Source organism: Apodemus sylvaticus, chromosome 17 (assembly GCF_947179515.1).
Source record: "Apodemus sylvaticus chromosome 17, mApoSyl1.1, whole genome shotgun sequence".
Taxonomy (NCBI): domain Eukaryota; kingdom Metazoa; phylum Chordata; class Mammalia; order Rodentia; family Muridae; genus Apodemus; species Apodemus sylvaticus.
The window spans coordinates 50,939,475-50,952,169 of NC_067488.1; the positions used below are offsets into that span (position 1 = coordinate 50,939,475).

The following is a 12,695-nucleotide window of genomic DNA, read 5'->3' on the forward strand; positions in this document are numbered from 1 at the left end:
ACACGAAGTCGCTCTTGTTCCAGCTGCAGTTACCTAAAGGCTCCTTCTGGAGCTCGCTCGTGAAGAGGAGCTGGTGTTTGTAGCTTCAACAATAGAGAGCTTGCCGGGTGTGCACAAGGGATTCTATCCTCAACACCACGAAAAGAAGAAGCCTGGTGTGGCAGCGAACACCATCACTTGTAAGGGGATGATCAGGAGTTCAGGGTCATCCTCAGCTACACAGGGAATTCGAACCCAGCCTGGACTACATGAGATCTCGTCTCAAAAAAAAAAAAGAAAGAAAGAAAGAAAGAAAGAAAGAAAGAAAGAAAGAAAGAAAGAAAGAAAGAAAGAAAGAAAGAAAAAAGAAAAGAAAAGAAAAGAAAAACCCAAACCAAACAACAACAACAACCAGATACTACTGTTTTCTCCTACTGGACCAGACTTTTATCACTTGGCACCCAAGGATTTGGCTCTGGCCACGCCCCCTTTTGCAACCTGGCCAGCTCCTCAGCCCCGCCTCTCCTTGGCTCCGCCCCAGGCCTGCCCCGCCCCATCTTTCCGCCGCAACAGCTAGTTGTGGGGCTTTGACCTCCTGACCTGCACAGATAGACTTTCTCCCACCGCGGGGGATGCGGGGGATGCTGCTCGGACCTGAATCTAGAGCTTTCCCCAGATTCTGTAAAGCTTAGGGGTCTGTCCCGTCCTGCCCCTCCCCCTGGCTGCGTCACTCTGCAGAGTCCCTGGACGGTGACAGCTGGGTAGTCTTTTTTTTTTATTTGGTTTTTTCGAGACAGGTTTTTTCTCTGTATAGCCCTGGCTGTCCTGGAACTCACTCTGTAGACTAGGCTGGCCTCGAACTCTGAAATGAGCCTGCCTCTGCCTCCCAGAGTGCTGGGATTACAGGCGTGTGCCACCACCGCCTGGCCAGCTGGGTGATCTTTAGGAGCTGTTTTGTTTTAGTGTTTAAAGACAAGGTCTCTGAACTGGATATGAGTCTGGTCTTGAACTCCTGATCCTCCTGCATCCATCTCCCAAATGTTGGGATTACAGGTGTGAGCCACTGTGCCGCATTTTATACTGTGCTGGAGGTGGAACTCTTCTAAGAGCTTCAAGCTTCTAGGCAAGCACCCCACTAACTGAGCCGCATCCCCAGTCAGGAGCCCCAGCGGGAAGATATAGAGGCAGGCCTTGAGACGAGCTACCAACTTCTAAGGACCGCGCTGTCTGGGTCTATCCTTGCTGACAAAGATGAGGTGTGTGTGTGTGTGTGTGTGTGTGTGTGTGTGGTGGTCGGCAGGGCTTCCTCTCTGGCTTCTCTAGTGGGCCCCCACCTCCACCTTGAGCCTCCAGTCCCGGAGCTGCCAGGCAGGAAGTGAAAATGGCCTGCAGGAAGCACCAAAAGGAACTGAGACTTCAGCCCTCTGCCCCCACCTGTTAGTCCCTGGGGACCTTGGGGAAACCAGACCATCCAAAGGAAAGGACCTAGCTTGGGTAGGTGACCCCCACCCCACCCCAGGTAGGCACAGAAACCCCAGTTAAGCCCCGCCCACCCTTCACTTGTGATTTGCGTCTCTGAATCTTACAGATGCGAGCCGATCCCAGCTCTCAGAGGTCATTAGAAAGGTCAAGGCTATTGTCACTTTGGTTCTTTCTGGAAAGAGCGACCACACAGGTTTTGCAGAAAGGAGGAGCTTGTTCTGTGCCCACAGAGGCGCCAGGGGGCCAGATGCTCAGATGGAAAACTTGACAAGCATTGAAAAGCCCAATTTGGGAGTGTTTAAAGACAGAAACCTACTATATGTGAAGTTCTAAGATGGGACTTAAAGGAAAAAGTTGGGGGGGCAGGGTACACTAGTGGAGATCAAGGGTCAGCTTGTGGGAGTCAGTCCGCTCCTTCCAGCACATGGGGCCTAGGACCACATTTGGGTGTCCAGCCTCGGCAGCAAGCACCTTTGACTCTGTCCATGAGCCATCTTTGTCCGGAGATGGGATTTTCAAGGATGAGATGATTATAGCTGACATTATCGATGCTAACACACACTGCATACGCAGACGCTGGTTCTCTGGGCCACAGTCAGCTCTCCTCAGCCTCCACTAAGGACTGTCACATGCACAGCTCGTATGCAAAATGACTATCTTGATTTAGGTTTAGTAATTGTTTTAACCAAACATGAGTCTCTTCCCCTTCCAGCCATTGTCATGGAGATGAAGTGAAGAATGATGGACAAAGACGCCTCAGAAAGCCACACCTAGGACAGACCGGGAGGGGGTGCTGACTGCACTGCCTGGTGCGGTGCTGCAGCCCTTGTGTGTGTGTGTAGTTGTGTGTGTGTGAGCGTGTGTGCTTGTGTGTGTGCATGTGTGTGCTTGTGTGTGCATGTGTGTGTGCACGTGTGTGCACGCATGTGTGTGTGTGTGTGTAGTAGTGTCCCCATTCCTTGTCCCCCTCCACTAGCTTCCTCCCTTTCCCATAGGGCTCCCTTCTATTTTATGACAACGATGATGTCAGGTTCTCTCGTTGCCTAGACGTCAGTTTCCTCACTATGAAATGGGGGCATGTGTGAGACTTCTCTCAGGTTCCTTCCAGCTCCTCTCCTTTATGAGTCGGGAGACCAGAAAAAGAACTTTGTACCCATCCCCCATTTCTCAAAAGAAACTGAGACTGAGGGAAACCGTACCAGCGGGGGACTTAGCTGGGATGGGGAGATGCTAAAGGTTTGTACGCCATGGCCCCACGGGGTTTCACTAGCTTTTCTCACCGTCAGACCCTGGCTATAGCTAATACAGGTGGCTAGGGGCAGTTCAGACTCCGCCAGCCCCAGGCTAGCACTAGTGGACAGCAATGGCCTGACTGACGGCTGTCACCACCTATGGTTGTCGTCCGATCTCACCCTACTTGCCCAACCCCCGGAGAGGGTGGCATCTTGGAAATGAGTGTCCAGGTCCTGGCCTGCCACTGGGCACTGTTTTCTAAACTAGAAAGAGACTGTACAGGAGAGCCAGGTGCTGCCAGGCAACTGTGGTGGGTTCAGGGAGACTGGAAGACAGGGTCAGAACTCAGACAAGATCCTGCAGAAGGGTTCCACTTCTGACTCCCAGGTCAGTGCGCCTTCCTCTTGAGCAGGCTGGAGACAGGACTGCTCCCTCTGAGTGTAACCCAGGATTAGTGGCATCAGCTTCCCACGGGGTGGCGCTGAGTCTGGGGCCAGCACAAGCTTGGCTGAGAAAACCCAGCTCAGGGGGAGAACAGTCCACAGAGGGAACAGGATGGAGCTCACTCAGCTTGGCTTGCTGCAGAGCCACAGACCGGCCTTGGCCTCTCTGTGAAGGAGCGCTGTGTAGGTCATGCTCAACACGCTGCCAAATGTGGCCTCCAGCTGGTCTCTGGGGGACATTACCACCAGGATGTTCCAACAGCTTAAATTTAGACGCCAACCTGAGACTACAGACCTCTGCCTATGAATCACAGGTCTCTAGAAACAGCTATCACTGTGAAGATGGCATCTTATGTCCTAGCAGACTGGGTCAAAGAAATCCATGGTTATTCCTGGGTTGCAGACACCCGGGACTCGGCACTAGCCTGCACCAGCCTCTCCCCAAGTCCCCTCCTCCCCCCCTTGCTTATTCTCAAAACTGATCTTACAGTTAGGGTGTGGCTCACTGTAGAGTGCTGTTTAGCATGGGTCTGGTCCCCTAATATGATGAAAAATAAAATTACAGAGAGCCTGTACTCGATACCACAGTCAGACCATCAGCTGTTGCTGCCATTGAGTCAGCTTCAAAGCAGAACAGCGCCCCCAGCAGGAATTAAAGAAACACAGCACCCAGGTACAGATTAAGTCTTCCAGGCAGCCTTTCTTTATTCAGATTAATTTTGGTTTAACAGTGCCTTTCCCAGCTAAAAGAAAAAACCCTCTCACTCATAGTGCCTGTGTTTTATGTTACTGTAACAAAACACCTAAAGCTAAATAACTTTACAAAGAAATGAGAGTGATTTAGCTTACAGCTCTGAAGGTTGGAGGGCCTGCTCTGATGACTGCCCTCTGGCTGGTGGAGTCCAGAGTTGGCACGGACAATCCTCGGCAGGATTGTCTCTCTCTCTCCTTGTATCTCGGGGGTCCAGTCCCGACGGCTTTACCTCACCTTAGTCACCATCTAAGTATACCACTACTAAACACCATGAGATTAATTTAAAAAATAATAATAATAAAAGAAAAAAATCAAAAATTTAAAAAGATTTTTTTTGGTATTATTTTGAGACTTGGTCTCACCATGTTGCTCACTAGGTTAGCCTGGAACTTGCTATGTAGACCAGGATGTTCTCCAACTCAGAGATCTGCCTGCCTGTGTCTCCCCAGTGTTGGGATTAAAGGCGTGTGCCACCATGCCCAGCTTATAGTTTATAATTTGTGGAAGGGTGTATGTGTGTGTGTGTGTGTGTGTGTGTGTGCACATATGTGAACACAGATGCCCATGGAATCCAAAGGCATCAGATCCCTTGAAGCAAACATTATGCTCAGTAATGACCCACCTGATGTGCATGCTGGGAATCAAACCCTTATCGTCTGGAATCATGGTAAGCACTCTTGACCATGAGAAATTTCTCCAGCCACTATTTTTAACATGTTAAGTGGTGTGTGTGTGTGCGCGCGCGCGTGTCTGCGTGTGTCTGTGCGTGTGTCTGTGTGTACACTGGAGCAAATGAGTGCTGGTACCTTTAGAGGAAGGATGCTCCTGAGGCTGGAATTACAGGTGGTTTTAAGGACCAGGAAACTGAACAGCTGGGGTCCCTGGTAGAACACCACATAAACTGAACTGCTGAGCTGTGTCTCTAGTCCACCATCCAAAATTTTTAGAAAGAGATTAAGTTTCCAGTCTCTGACTCATTCCAGAGATTAATATTCAGCACGTAAGCCTATCCAACCATCCAAAGGCACACAGGCTTATAAAACATCTCAAAAATGGAATGTTTTCAAGCCAAAAGCTAACACAAAAACAATCTCCTGTGGCCTGTAGTGTCTGGTTCTGCCGGATTCACCCCCAGGCGAAAGTCTCCGTCACTGAAGGGCCGAATTCTTTCCCAAGCTGTTGGGTGAAGGCCCACGAGCCCAGCAGAGCTCCCGGTCCCGGGTCCCAGCCTCCGCCACTGCCGCCAACACTATTGCTCAGGGCCAGCTGTCTTGGTGGTCACCAGCTCAGTGGAGCCCAGTTCTGTGGCCGGCACTGGGACACTGTGGCACGGCAGGGCGTGCTCTGCATCTTCTTTGAGTGGAGACCAGGTAGGAGCCGAGGCATGAAGGGTTTCTGAGGAGGGTACAAAGACATTTTCCAGGGACTCTGGGGTAGAAGAGGGACCAGGTAAGACAGGTTAGGATTGAATCATAGCCTCCCTGCAACGCCTGTTCTAGAAGCCTCCTCTGGGACAGCCCTAGGAGGAGGAAGTGGGGCAGCACATGACAAGTCTTCCACACAGGAAGTGCTGAGTCCAGAGACTTGATAAGATGAGGTGAGGGACGCTGACATTGGGACAGGGGTGTCTGGCCAGCCCACTGGACATAACCTAGGACCAGGGCCCATAGGCTCCCAAATGGCAGGGCAGACACCTTCATCCCAAACATCTCTTCTTGGGCTCTGGGTCTTCTTGTTTAGATTAAGAAGCTGTGCTGTCTTCCCTGCTTTATGACAATCTCAGAGTCAACTCCAGGACTCCCTCAGCTCTGAGTTCCACCTCTCCTATTCACTGAAGGTTGCTGCACTCCCCACCCCACCCCACCCCACCTCCACCCGTAGCCGAAGCCGCCTCGTGCTCCCCCAGACGCAGTTCTCACCCTGCTGGACTCCTTCTGAAGTGTCCTGGGAGGCCATCCTGAGCCGTTGCCGCCACCTCCAGCCCACCAGACTCACCAGACCGACGAGGGTCAGCGCCAGTACCAGTCCCAGGAGTGCAGGGGCACCAAAGAGCAGCGCCACGTCGGGTCTCAGCCCCGAGCCCTCCTGAGGCTGCAGAGCTGTCCCGGGCTCCAGGCTGCTTGCTGTTGGCAGAGCAGATGTGGAGATGTGGGGATGTGGAGATAAAGGGATGGGGGGAGGGGAAGGGAGCCGTAGAGGGACAGGGACAGGGGGAGGGAGAGGAAAGAAAGGGAGAGAGGGGGGAGGGGAGGGAGAGGCTAACAGTGAGGGACATGGGGGACCGCTGGCTCCAGGGAGGCTGGAGATGCTGGGGCGGGTCACACCTATTCCCATGCTCACGCTTACTATGTCCAGTGTCCGGCGTGTGGAAGAGCTCACAGGACACGCAGTTTCGCACCAGAGGGTCGAAGCACTCGGTCTGATTGCACAGGGTAGGCACCGGGCTGTCCCGGTTCCTCCGGCTTCTGACCCGGAGCCTCCTGGCGCCCATGTCGCCGCCCGCTCGGCGCGCTCGCACGCAGCTGGAACAGTTAGTTCTAAGTCTGGGCTCTGTGTCCCTCTAGTCTAGAATGAAACCGCGACGCAGCATCCTCCACCCCGCCCAGCCCTTGCCTGCTGGGGTGGGACCACTGGGGTGGAGCTGCGACCTTGCTTGCAACCCCAGACCTCTTTCACCTGTGGTTCCTGCATTAAACCACTCAACTGTCACCACAGACGACAGACAGCTGAGCATCAACTGCCCTGGGGTCACACTAGAGCCTGCTCCCTCTTGGACCTCCAGCCCAGCAGCCACCTACCTTCCCAGCCCCCTGCCGCTGTGCCTCACCAACTGTTCCCACTCACCATCTGCCCCCAAGCTCCTCCTGCTTCCTGCTCTGCCCTTCCCAGGGTCGAGAAGTTAATTGGAGTGGCCGATTGGAATACCCACAGTGGTGATGGAGGGACACTGAGAAAAGACTTCTTGTGTTTCTGCCCTCTAACATCAATATCCTTGCCCTTTGCCTGGCCCTGCCTCCCTGTCCCCTTTGAGAGTAATGGGGACAGGCCACTCTGGACTCCACCACGGGAGTGGGTAGTTATGGGATCTGGGTTGACCACCAGCGCAAGTCAGCACCAACACTAACAGGAAGGTTTAACTGAGAAAAGGACATGGTGTGGGTAGAGAGGTGAAGACAAGGGTAGAGTGTGAACCTGGTGCCCTAAGTGGGGAGACCAAGGCCTGGGACACTGTGGGACAGGCTGGAGCAGTGGGCAGCCTGCACGCTGGCCTGGCCAAGGGCAAAGCTCTGAAGATCTGCCGATTAGCAAGGGACCTCCCTGTCCCTGCAATTCCTTTCCTAGGGCATGATCTTATTCACATCTGAGCCTTGTCAGGCTCCTGCCATATCAGCCTCTGCCCGCCTCCCCATCTCTCATGCACTCTCTCCCACTTACCTCTCATCAGCATCTCTCAGACCCAGCCTCAGTCACACAAACAAGCTCTCTGGGTCTTGGGCTATATGCAGCCCCACTTCCCAAGGGTCTTGGGCTGGAAGATGCTCAAGGGAGCTGCCAGCTAGAAGCTGGGACCTGGTGTCCTCATGGTGGGCCTCATGGTGGGCCATACAGACCTCTGAGCCCTCAGGGCTAGGGCCTTAGGGATATCTTTAGCTGCTGCTGCAAGGGGCAGGGCAGGGAAACAGGTCCTTCAGGCATCACATACTGGAGACAGACATGGCCCCTGCTGTGGGGTGCTGGGAGAAAGGTGAGGACACTGTTGCTGTGACTGGATGGGTCCGTGAGGCCTGGTGGTGAGGAGACCTCCTGGGCTTTGAGTATGTGTCTCTCTGCCTCGCATTTTAGCAGGAAGGGCCTTTGTTCACTTCATATTGGAGACGGGATGGAGAGGCGAGGAGGCTGGTGCTCTAGTCCAGGGCTGGGGATGAGGCAGAGCTGACCATGGGGTGAGGGGATCAAAGTTGGTAAGAGGAGATCCCGAGGAACCACACAGAGGCCTAATCAGGCAGCCTCCATGGGTTCTGGCCACTGCCTGCCCATCCCCTTGCCTATGGGCCAGGAACTCCACAGCAGGAAGGTGTAGGCGTCAGAGTAGCTACAAAGGAGAAGTGGGTCTGGGAGGGTGGGTGTGGGTGTGAGTGTGGGTGTATGGGGACATGGGGGAGGGGAAGGGTATGGGGACGAACCAGGGCAGGGGACAGCCCTATGTTCTCATAGGACAGAGGCATGAAGATAAAGACCAGAATCTTGGCAGCAACCCTCTGCCCACACCCACCTCTGTCACTCCTGGGCTGCTGTCACTTGTCACTTGTCACTCTTAGGGCTATGGAGCTCTGCCTGTGCACCAGGCGTCTTAGCTTTTGTTCAGACACTGGAGCTGAACAGACTGAGGCTTATGGGAATCCAGGGTCAGGCTAATGCACATGGGCTACACCAAGGAAGCCAGCCTGCAAGCGGGAGTTCCTTCACCACAGGATGAAGGTCACAAACTGCTCCAGCGCCCCTGCAGCAGACAGGGGTCATCTCTGGGGATCAAGCAAGAGAGCTGGGAATTCACAGTCACAATTACAAAGTCCTTCACCTTGGCCAGAGAGGGAGGTTTGATGTCTGGAAGGACAGGAACAAAATTAGTCACTTGACACAAACATCTGTTGGGCATTTCCTACTGGTCCCACTGAGACTGGCGAGAAAAAGCCTGTGGGATTCATGTCTGCGGTGTGTCCAGGTGTCTCACCTCAGCTAGGTATTTTCCACTTGAATCTCTGAAGTGGGGGTGGGGGCAGAGGCTGGGGTGGTCCTTGAATCTCTGCTTGGATGGTTTCCATTTCATGGTTAAGAAGAGAGATTCTGGGACTAATGATGTCAGTTGGTAGAACGTTTGCCTAGTATGCAGAAAACTCTGGCTCTCCCCTCCACACACACCCCCCTGCATGGGCTAGGAATCTGGAATACACCTGCAGTCTCAGCACAGTGCTAGGGAAGTGGGGGCCCAGAAGGTCAAGTCCTTTGGCTGCATAATTGGCCTGAGGAGTCCATCGTGGCCTACATAAGACCCAGCGATCAAGAGAGAACAAGACCAAGAGGGGAAGAGAGGGGGAGGGGGAGAAAGAGATGCAGGAAATGTTAGGCTAAACCTTCAATCTTTTTTTTTTTTGAGACAGGTTTTCTCTTTGTAGCTCTAGCTGTCCTGAAACACCCTATGTAGGCCAGGCTGGCCTTGAACTCAGAGGTTTATCTGCCTCTGCTGGGACTGAAGGTGTGTGCTACCACCAGGCTATTTGATTACCTTCTAATACTTATTGTATATGCACGTGTGTCTGAGTATGACCGTGTTCAGTGTACGTAGGTACACCCTGAGAGGCCAGAGGAGAGCATAAGATCCTCTGGAGCTAGATTAGAGACAGATGTGAGTCACTGGGAATTGAACTCAGGGCCTCTGTGAGAGCAGCCAGTACTCTGAACCTCTGGGCCATCTCTCCAGCCCCGAGCTCAGTCGGTTTTAAGTTCATCCTTCTGTGTCATTCCTACTAGCTTCTTGTAAAGGAGTCGACTCAGAGAGATGACAGACAGCAGGACAGGGCACAGTCTGGAGGTGGTGTGGCTTCTATGCCTGCTCTGGGCTAGCCACCTTCTCAAGCCAGAAGCTCTTCTGTGCCGCTTTGACTATGAGATAATCAAGAAGTTAGTTTCAAATTCGCCATAGGGCTTGCCCATTTTCCTTTTAACGGGGTTTTGCTTTGCTCTTAAAAAAAACAAAACAACAACAAAAAAAACCATATTTATTTATGTGAGTACACTGTTGCTGTCTTCAGACACACCGGAAGAGGGCCTTGGATCCCATTACAGATGTTTGTGAGCCACCATGGGGTTGCTGGGAATTGAACTCAGGAACCCTAGATCTGTTAGTGTTCTTAACTGCTGAGCCATCTCTCCAGCCCCCCCCCCCTTTTTTGTTTTTTTTTTGTTTTTGTTGTTGTTTCAGATTTGGTTTTTTCGAGACAAGGTTTCTCTGTATAGTCCTGGCTGTCCTGGAACTCACTCTGTAGACCAGGCTGGCCTCGAACTCAGAAATCTGCCTGCCTCTGCCTCCCAGAGTGCTGGGATTACAGGCGTGCGCCACCACCGCCTGGCTTCCAGCCCCTTTTTTTAAACGTTATTTATATATCTGTTTAGAACAGACAGGATCTTGCCTTGGTACCGAGGCTGGCCTCAAACTTCAGGCTCAAGCAAGCTTCTTACGTCTGCCTCTTGAGTAGCTGGGTACACCACACCAGCCCAATCAATCTTTTGCCCATTAGAAAAAAAAAGTGCAACTTTTACTTCAAACTTCTGATGAGTTCACTGCATTCTTCTTTCCTTTTCCCACACTAAGGATGGTGTACCTGGAGGGCCAGCCCTTGGGGGATGGGCAATGGGGCAGGAGAATCAGGAGTCCAAGGCCAGACTGGGTTACACAAAACCCTTGCTTTAAAATGCCAACATTTTGTTTATTATTTGTGTGTGCGACATGTGTGAGTGGAGTACACGTGTACCATGGTGCACACGATGTCAGAGGGCAGCTCTCGGGAGTTCTGGGAGGCGCTCTCAGTGGCCGGCTCATGAAGCAGGCATCTCTTAACAGCCTGTTCATATCACATTCTTGAATATAAAAATGAGGGATTTTGAAGCCAGGTGGTGGTGGCACACGCCTTTGATCTCAGCACTCAGGAGGCAGAGGCAGGTGAACCTCTGTGAATTTGAGAGCTCCACCAGTTAGGGCTACAGAGAAACCATTTTGAAAAACCAAAAATAAATAAATATATTTATTTAAGCTAAAAAAACTAAAAAAAAAAAAAAAAAAAAAAAAAGAGGGCCCTTGTTGCTGAAACGGCTTCTAATCAAATTTTTGTCTTACTGCCGTCAGCCCTTTCATTTGCTAAATGCTGGCTTTGAACTCACGATTTAGCTGTTCATGGTCTTGAACTCCTGACCTTTGGGCATGCTACTAGGCCCAGATCAGATGCCTCTCAGAGATCCATCTGCCTTTCCCACGTCTCAGTGTTGGGATTAAAGTCCCAGACACCATGGTTTTGGGGGTGGGGGTAGGGTTTGGAATTCCCGCCCTGAGAACAAACAGTTTCTGATGAAGACAAGGGCTCTCAAGGACAGAGAGCCTTGACAGGATGAGCCGACAGGAACACAGGCCTTGATGGCGGTCTGCATCCACCTGACTGCGAAGCGTGGCCGGTGTCCTTCATGCTTCAGAGACAGGGTCAGGGAAGTAAGGCCACTCTGTGTCTGTGGGACAAGCCCGGCGTGGTGGGGGTGGGGGAGCCAGTCCCTGGGGACGGAGGGGCCCATCCTCCCAGATCTGCATGTGAAACTGCTGAGACCTGGGGTGTTCTCAAGCGTCAATACCAGTTTTATCTTTAATACCTGCAGTCTCATGAAGAGCCTGTCAACACCATAGTTTCTGAGTCTGAAGTGGTGGCAGTCCCCCAGTGCCCGTGCTCCCGGGACTGCTCACACACAGCCCCAGGTACACACGCGAAGGCTTTTTGTTCTTCTGAGACATGAGTCATAACACGGGCTGCGCTGGGGCCTTCCCAGCGCCCAGAATCTTCACATGCGCGCTTTCAGCCCCACCCCGGTTTTCAGTGTCCAGTTCTCAGAGCAGAGGCTCCCTCGCCCTCCGTTTTCTATCTAGTTCTGAGAAATGAGGATGATGTTGGAAAGTCCCCTGCAGTGGGGACAGAGGGAAGGACAACGTCAGGCTTTCGTTCACTGAAGAGGGATGGGATGGGAATGGTGGGAGACCAGGGCGGAGCCTGCCGCAGGAGCCCCGCCCACAAGGGAGGCCCCTGTCTTACCTCTTCTGAGCCCTAGCCTCACCTCTGGTGCATGGCTGCGTGCCGGGGCCCCTGACTGGGACTCCAGCTGCAGCCAAGAGGCTGAAGGTCTGTGGTCTCTTGTCTAGTACTGAAGATCCTGTGTCCCCACAGCAAGGCCATGTTTACAGAATGACAGAACTGGAACCCTGTCATGGTAGTGCACAGTGGGTGTGTAGGGAGAGGGGTTGGGAGTGGAGAGTGACTGGGGCATGGCCTGCCCCATGCACCAGAGGTGAGGCTGAGGAGGAAGAACAGGAGCAGACCTGTGGCTAGGCGCTGGGCCTCCCAGAGACCCCACAGATGGCTATCTCACCATCTGGAAGGTACTGACTATGCACCAGGCAGCCCATAGAGCCAAATTCCAGCAAGGAACCATTCTAGTAGGCAGAGGGTCAGAAAGGCTGTGGAGAACTCAAGGAGATACCAGGGGAGGAGGGCGTGATGTGATGTGATATTGGATAGCGACGTCGGGCTCTAGGAGAGATACTGACTCAAAAACAAGGCGGCAGAGGAAGACACTGAAGCTAACCGTCACACGCACATGCGCCCCGGAGCCTGCTGCTGAGACCTGCAGACCTGGTCCTTTCCCTCTTCGCTACTGCTCCTGTGGCCAAGCAGCCTGGGCCTCTGTTGAAGTGTGCGTGTGTGTGTGTTGTGAAGTGTTTGTTTTGAATTTTGTTTTTAAGAGATGACATTCGGGGGAATAGAGCATGTGCGTGCACAGGGAGGTCAAAGGACAATTTGCAGGAGTGAGTTCTGGAGATGAAATTCAGGTCATCGGGCTTGGCAGCAAACGCTCTGACCAGCTGAGCCGTCCAGCCTTGCTGGCCCTGGTTCGTATCAGACAGGGTCTCCTGGAGCCTAGGCTGGCCTCAGATGAACTATATAGTTGATGACCCTGAACCTACCTTCCGGAGTGCTGGGATTACTGGTTTG

The 12,695-nt window shown here is 52.8% G+C and overlaps 1 protein-coding gene across 2 annotated transcripts; it reads right to left on the reverse strand.

The window, feature by feature from the left end:
• Positions 1 to 3,817: 3,817 nt before the first annotated feature.
• On the reverse strand, positions 3,818 to 6,478 carry Tnfrsf13c (TNF receptor superfamily member 13C). Of its 2 annotated transcripts, none has more exons than XM_052161228.1 (3): positions 6,238 to 6,478; positions 5,811 to 6,014; positions 3,818 to 5,286 (listed from the first exon to the last, which is right to left on the reverse strand). In XM_052161228.1, exons 1-3 carry the CDS (start codon positions 6,380 to 6,382, stop codon positions 5,141 to 5,143), a joined length of 495 nt encoding a protein of 164 aa, XP_052017188.1. In that variant the 5' UTR covers positions 6,383 to 6,478; the 3' UTR covers positions 3,818 to 5,140. The 2 variants fall into 2 exon arrangements, with proteins under 2 accessions (XP_052017188.1, XP_052017187.1); XM_052161227.1 differs by having other exon boundaries at positions 3,818 to 5,319; positions 6,238 to 6,476.
• Positions 6,479 to 12,695: the final 6,217 nt, after the last annotated feature.

Coding starts and splice junctions, on each gene's coding strand:
- Tnfrsf13c (XM_052161227.1), bottom strand. CDS start 6,382: ATGGGCGCCAGGAGGCTCCGGGTCAGAAGCCGGAGGAACCGGGACAGC. Junction 6,015..6,237: donor CACGCCGGACACTGGACATA/GTAAGCGTGAGC, acceptor CTCTGCCAACAG/CAAGCAGCCTGGAGCCCGGG. Junction 5,320..5,810: donor TTCAGAAGGAGTCCAGCAGG/GTGAGAACTGCG, acceptor CTTCTACCCCAG/AGTCCCTGGAAAATGTCTTT.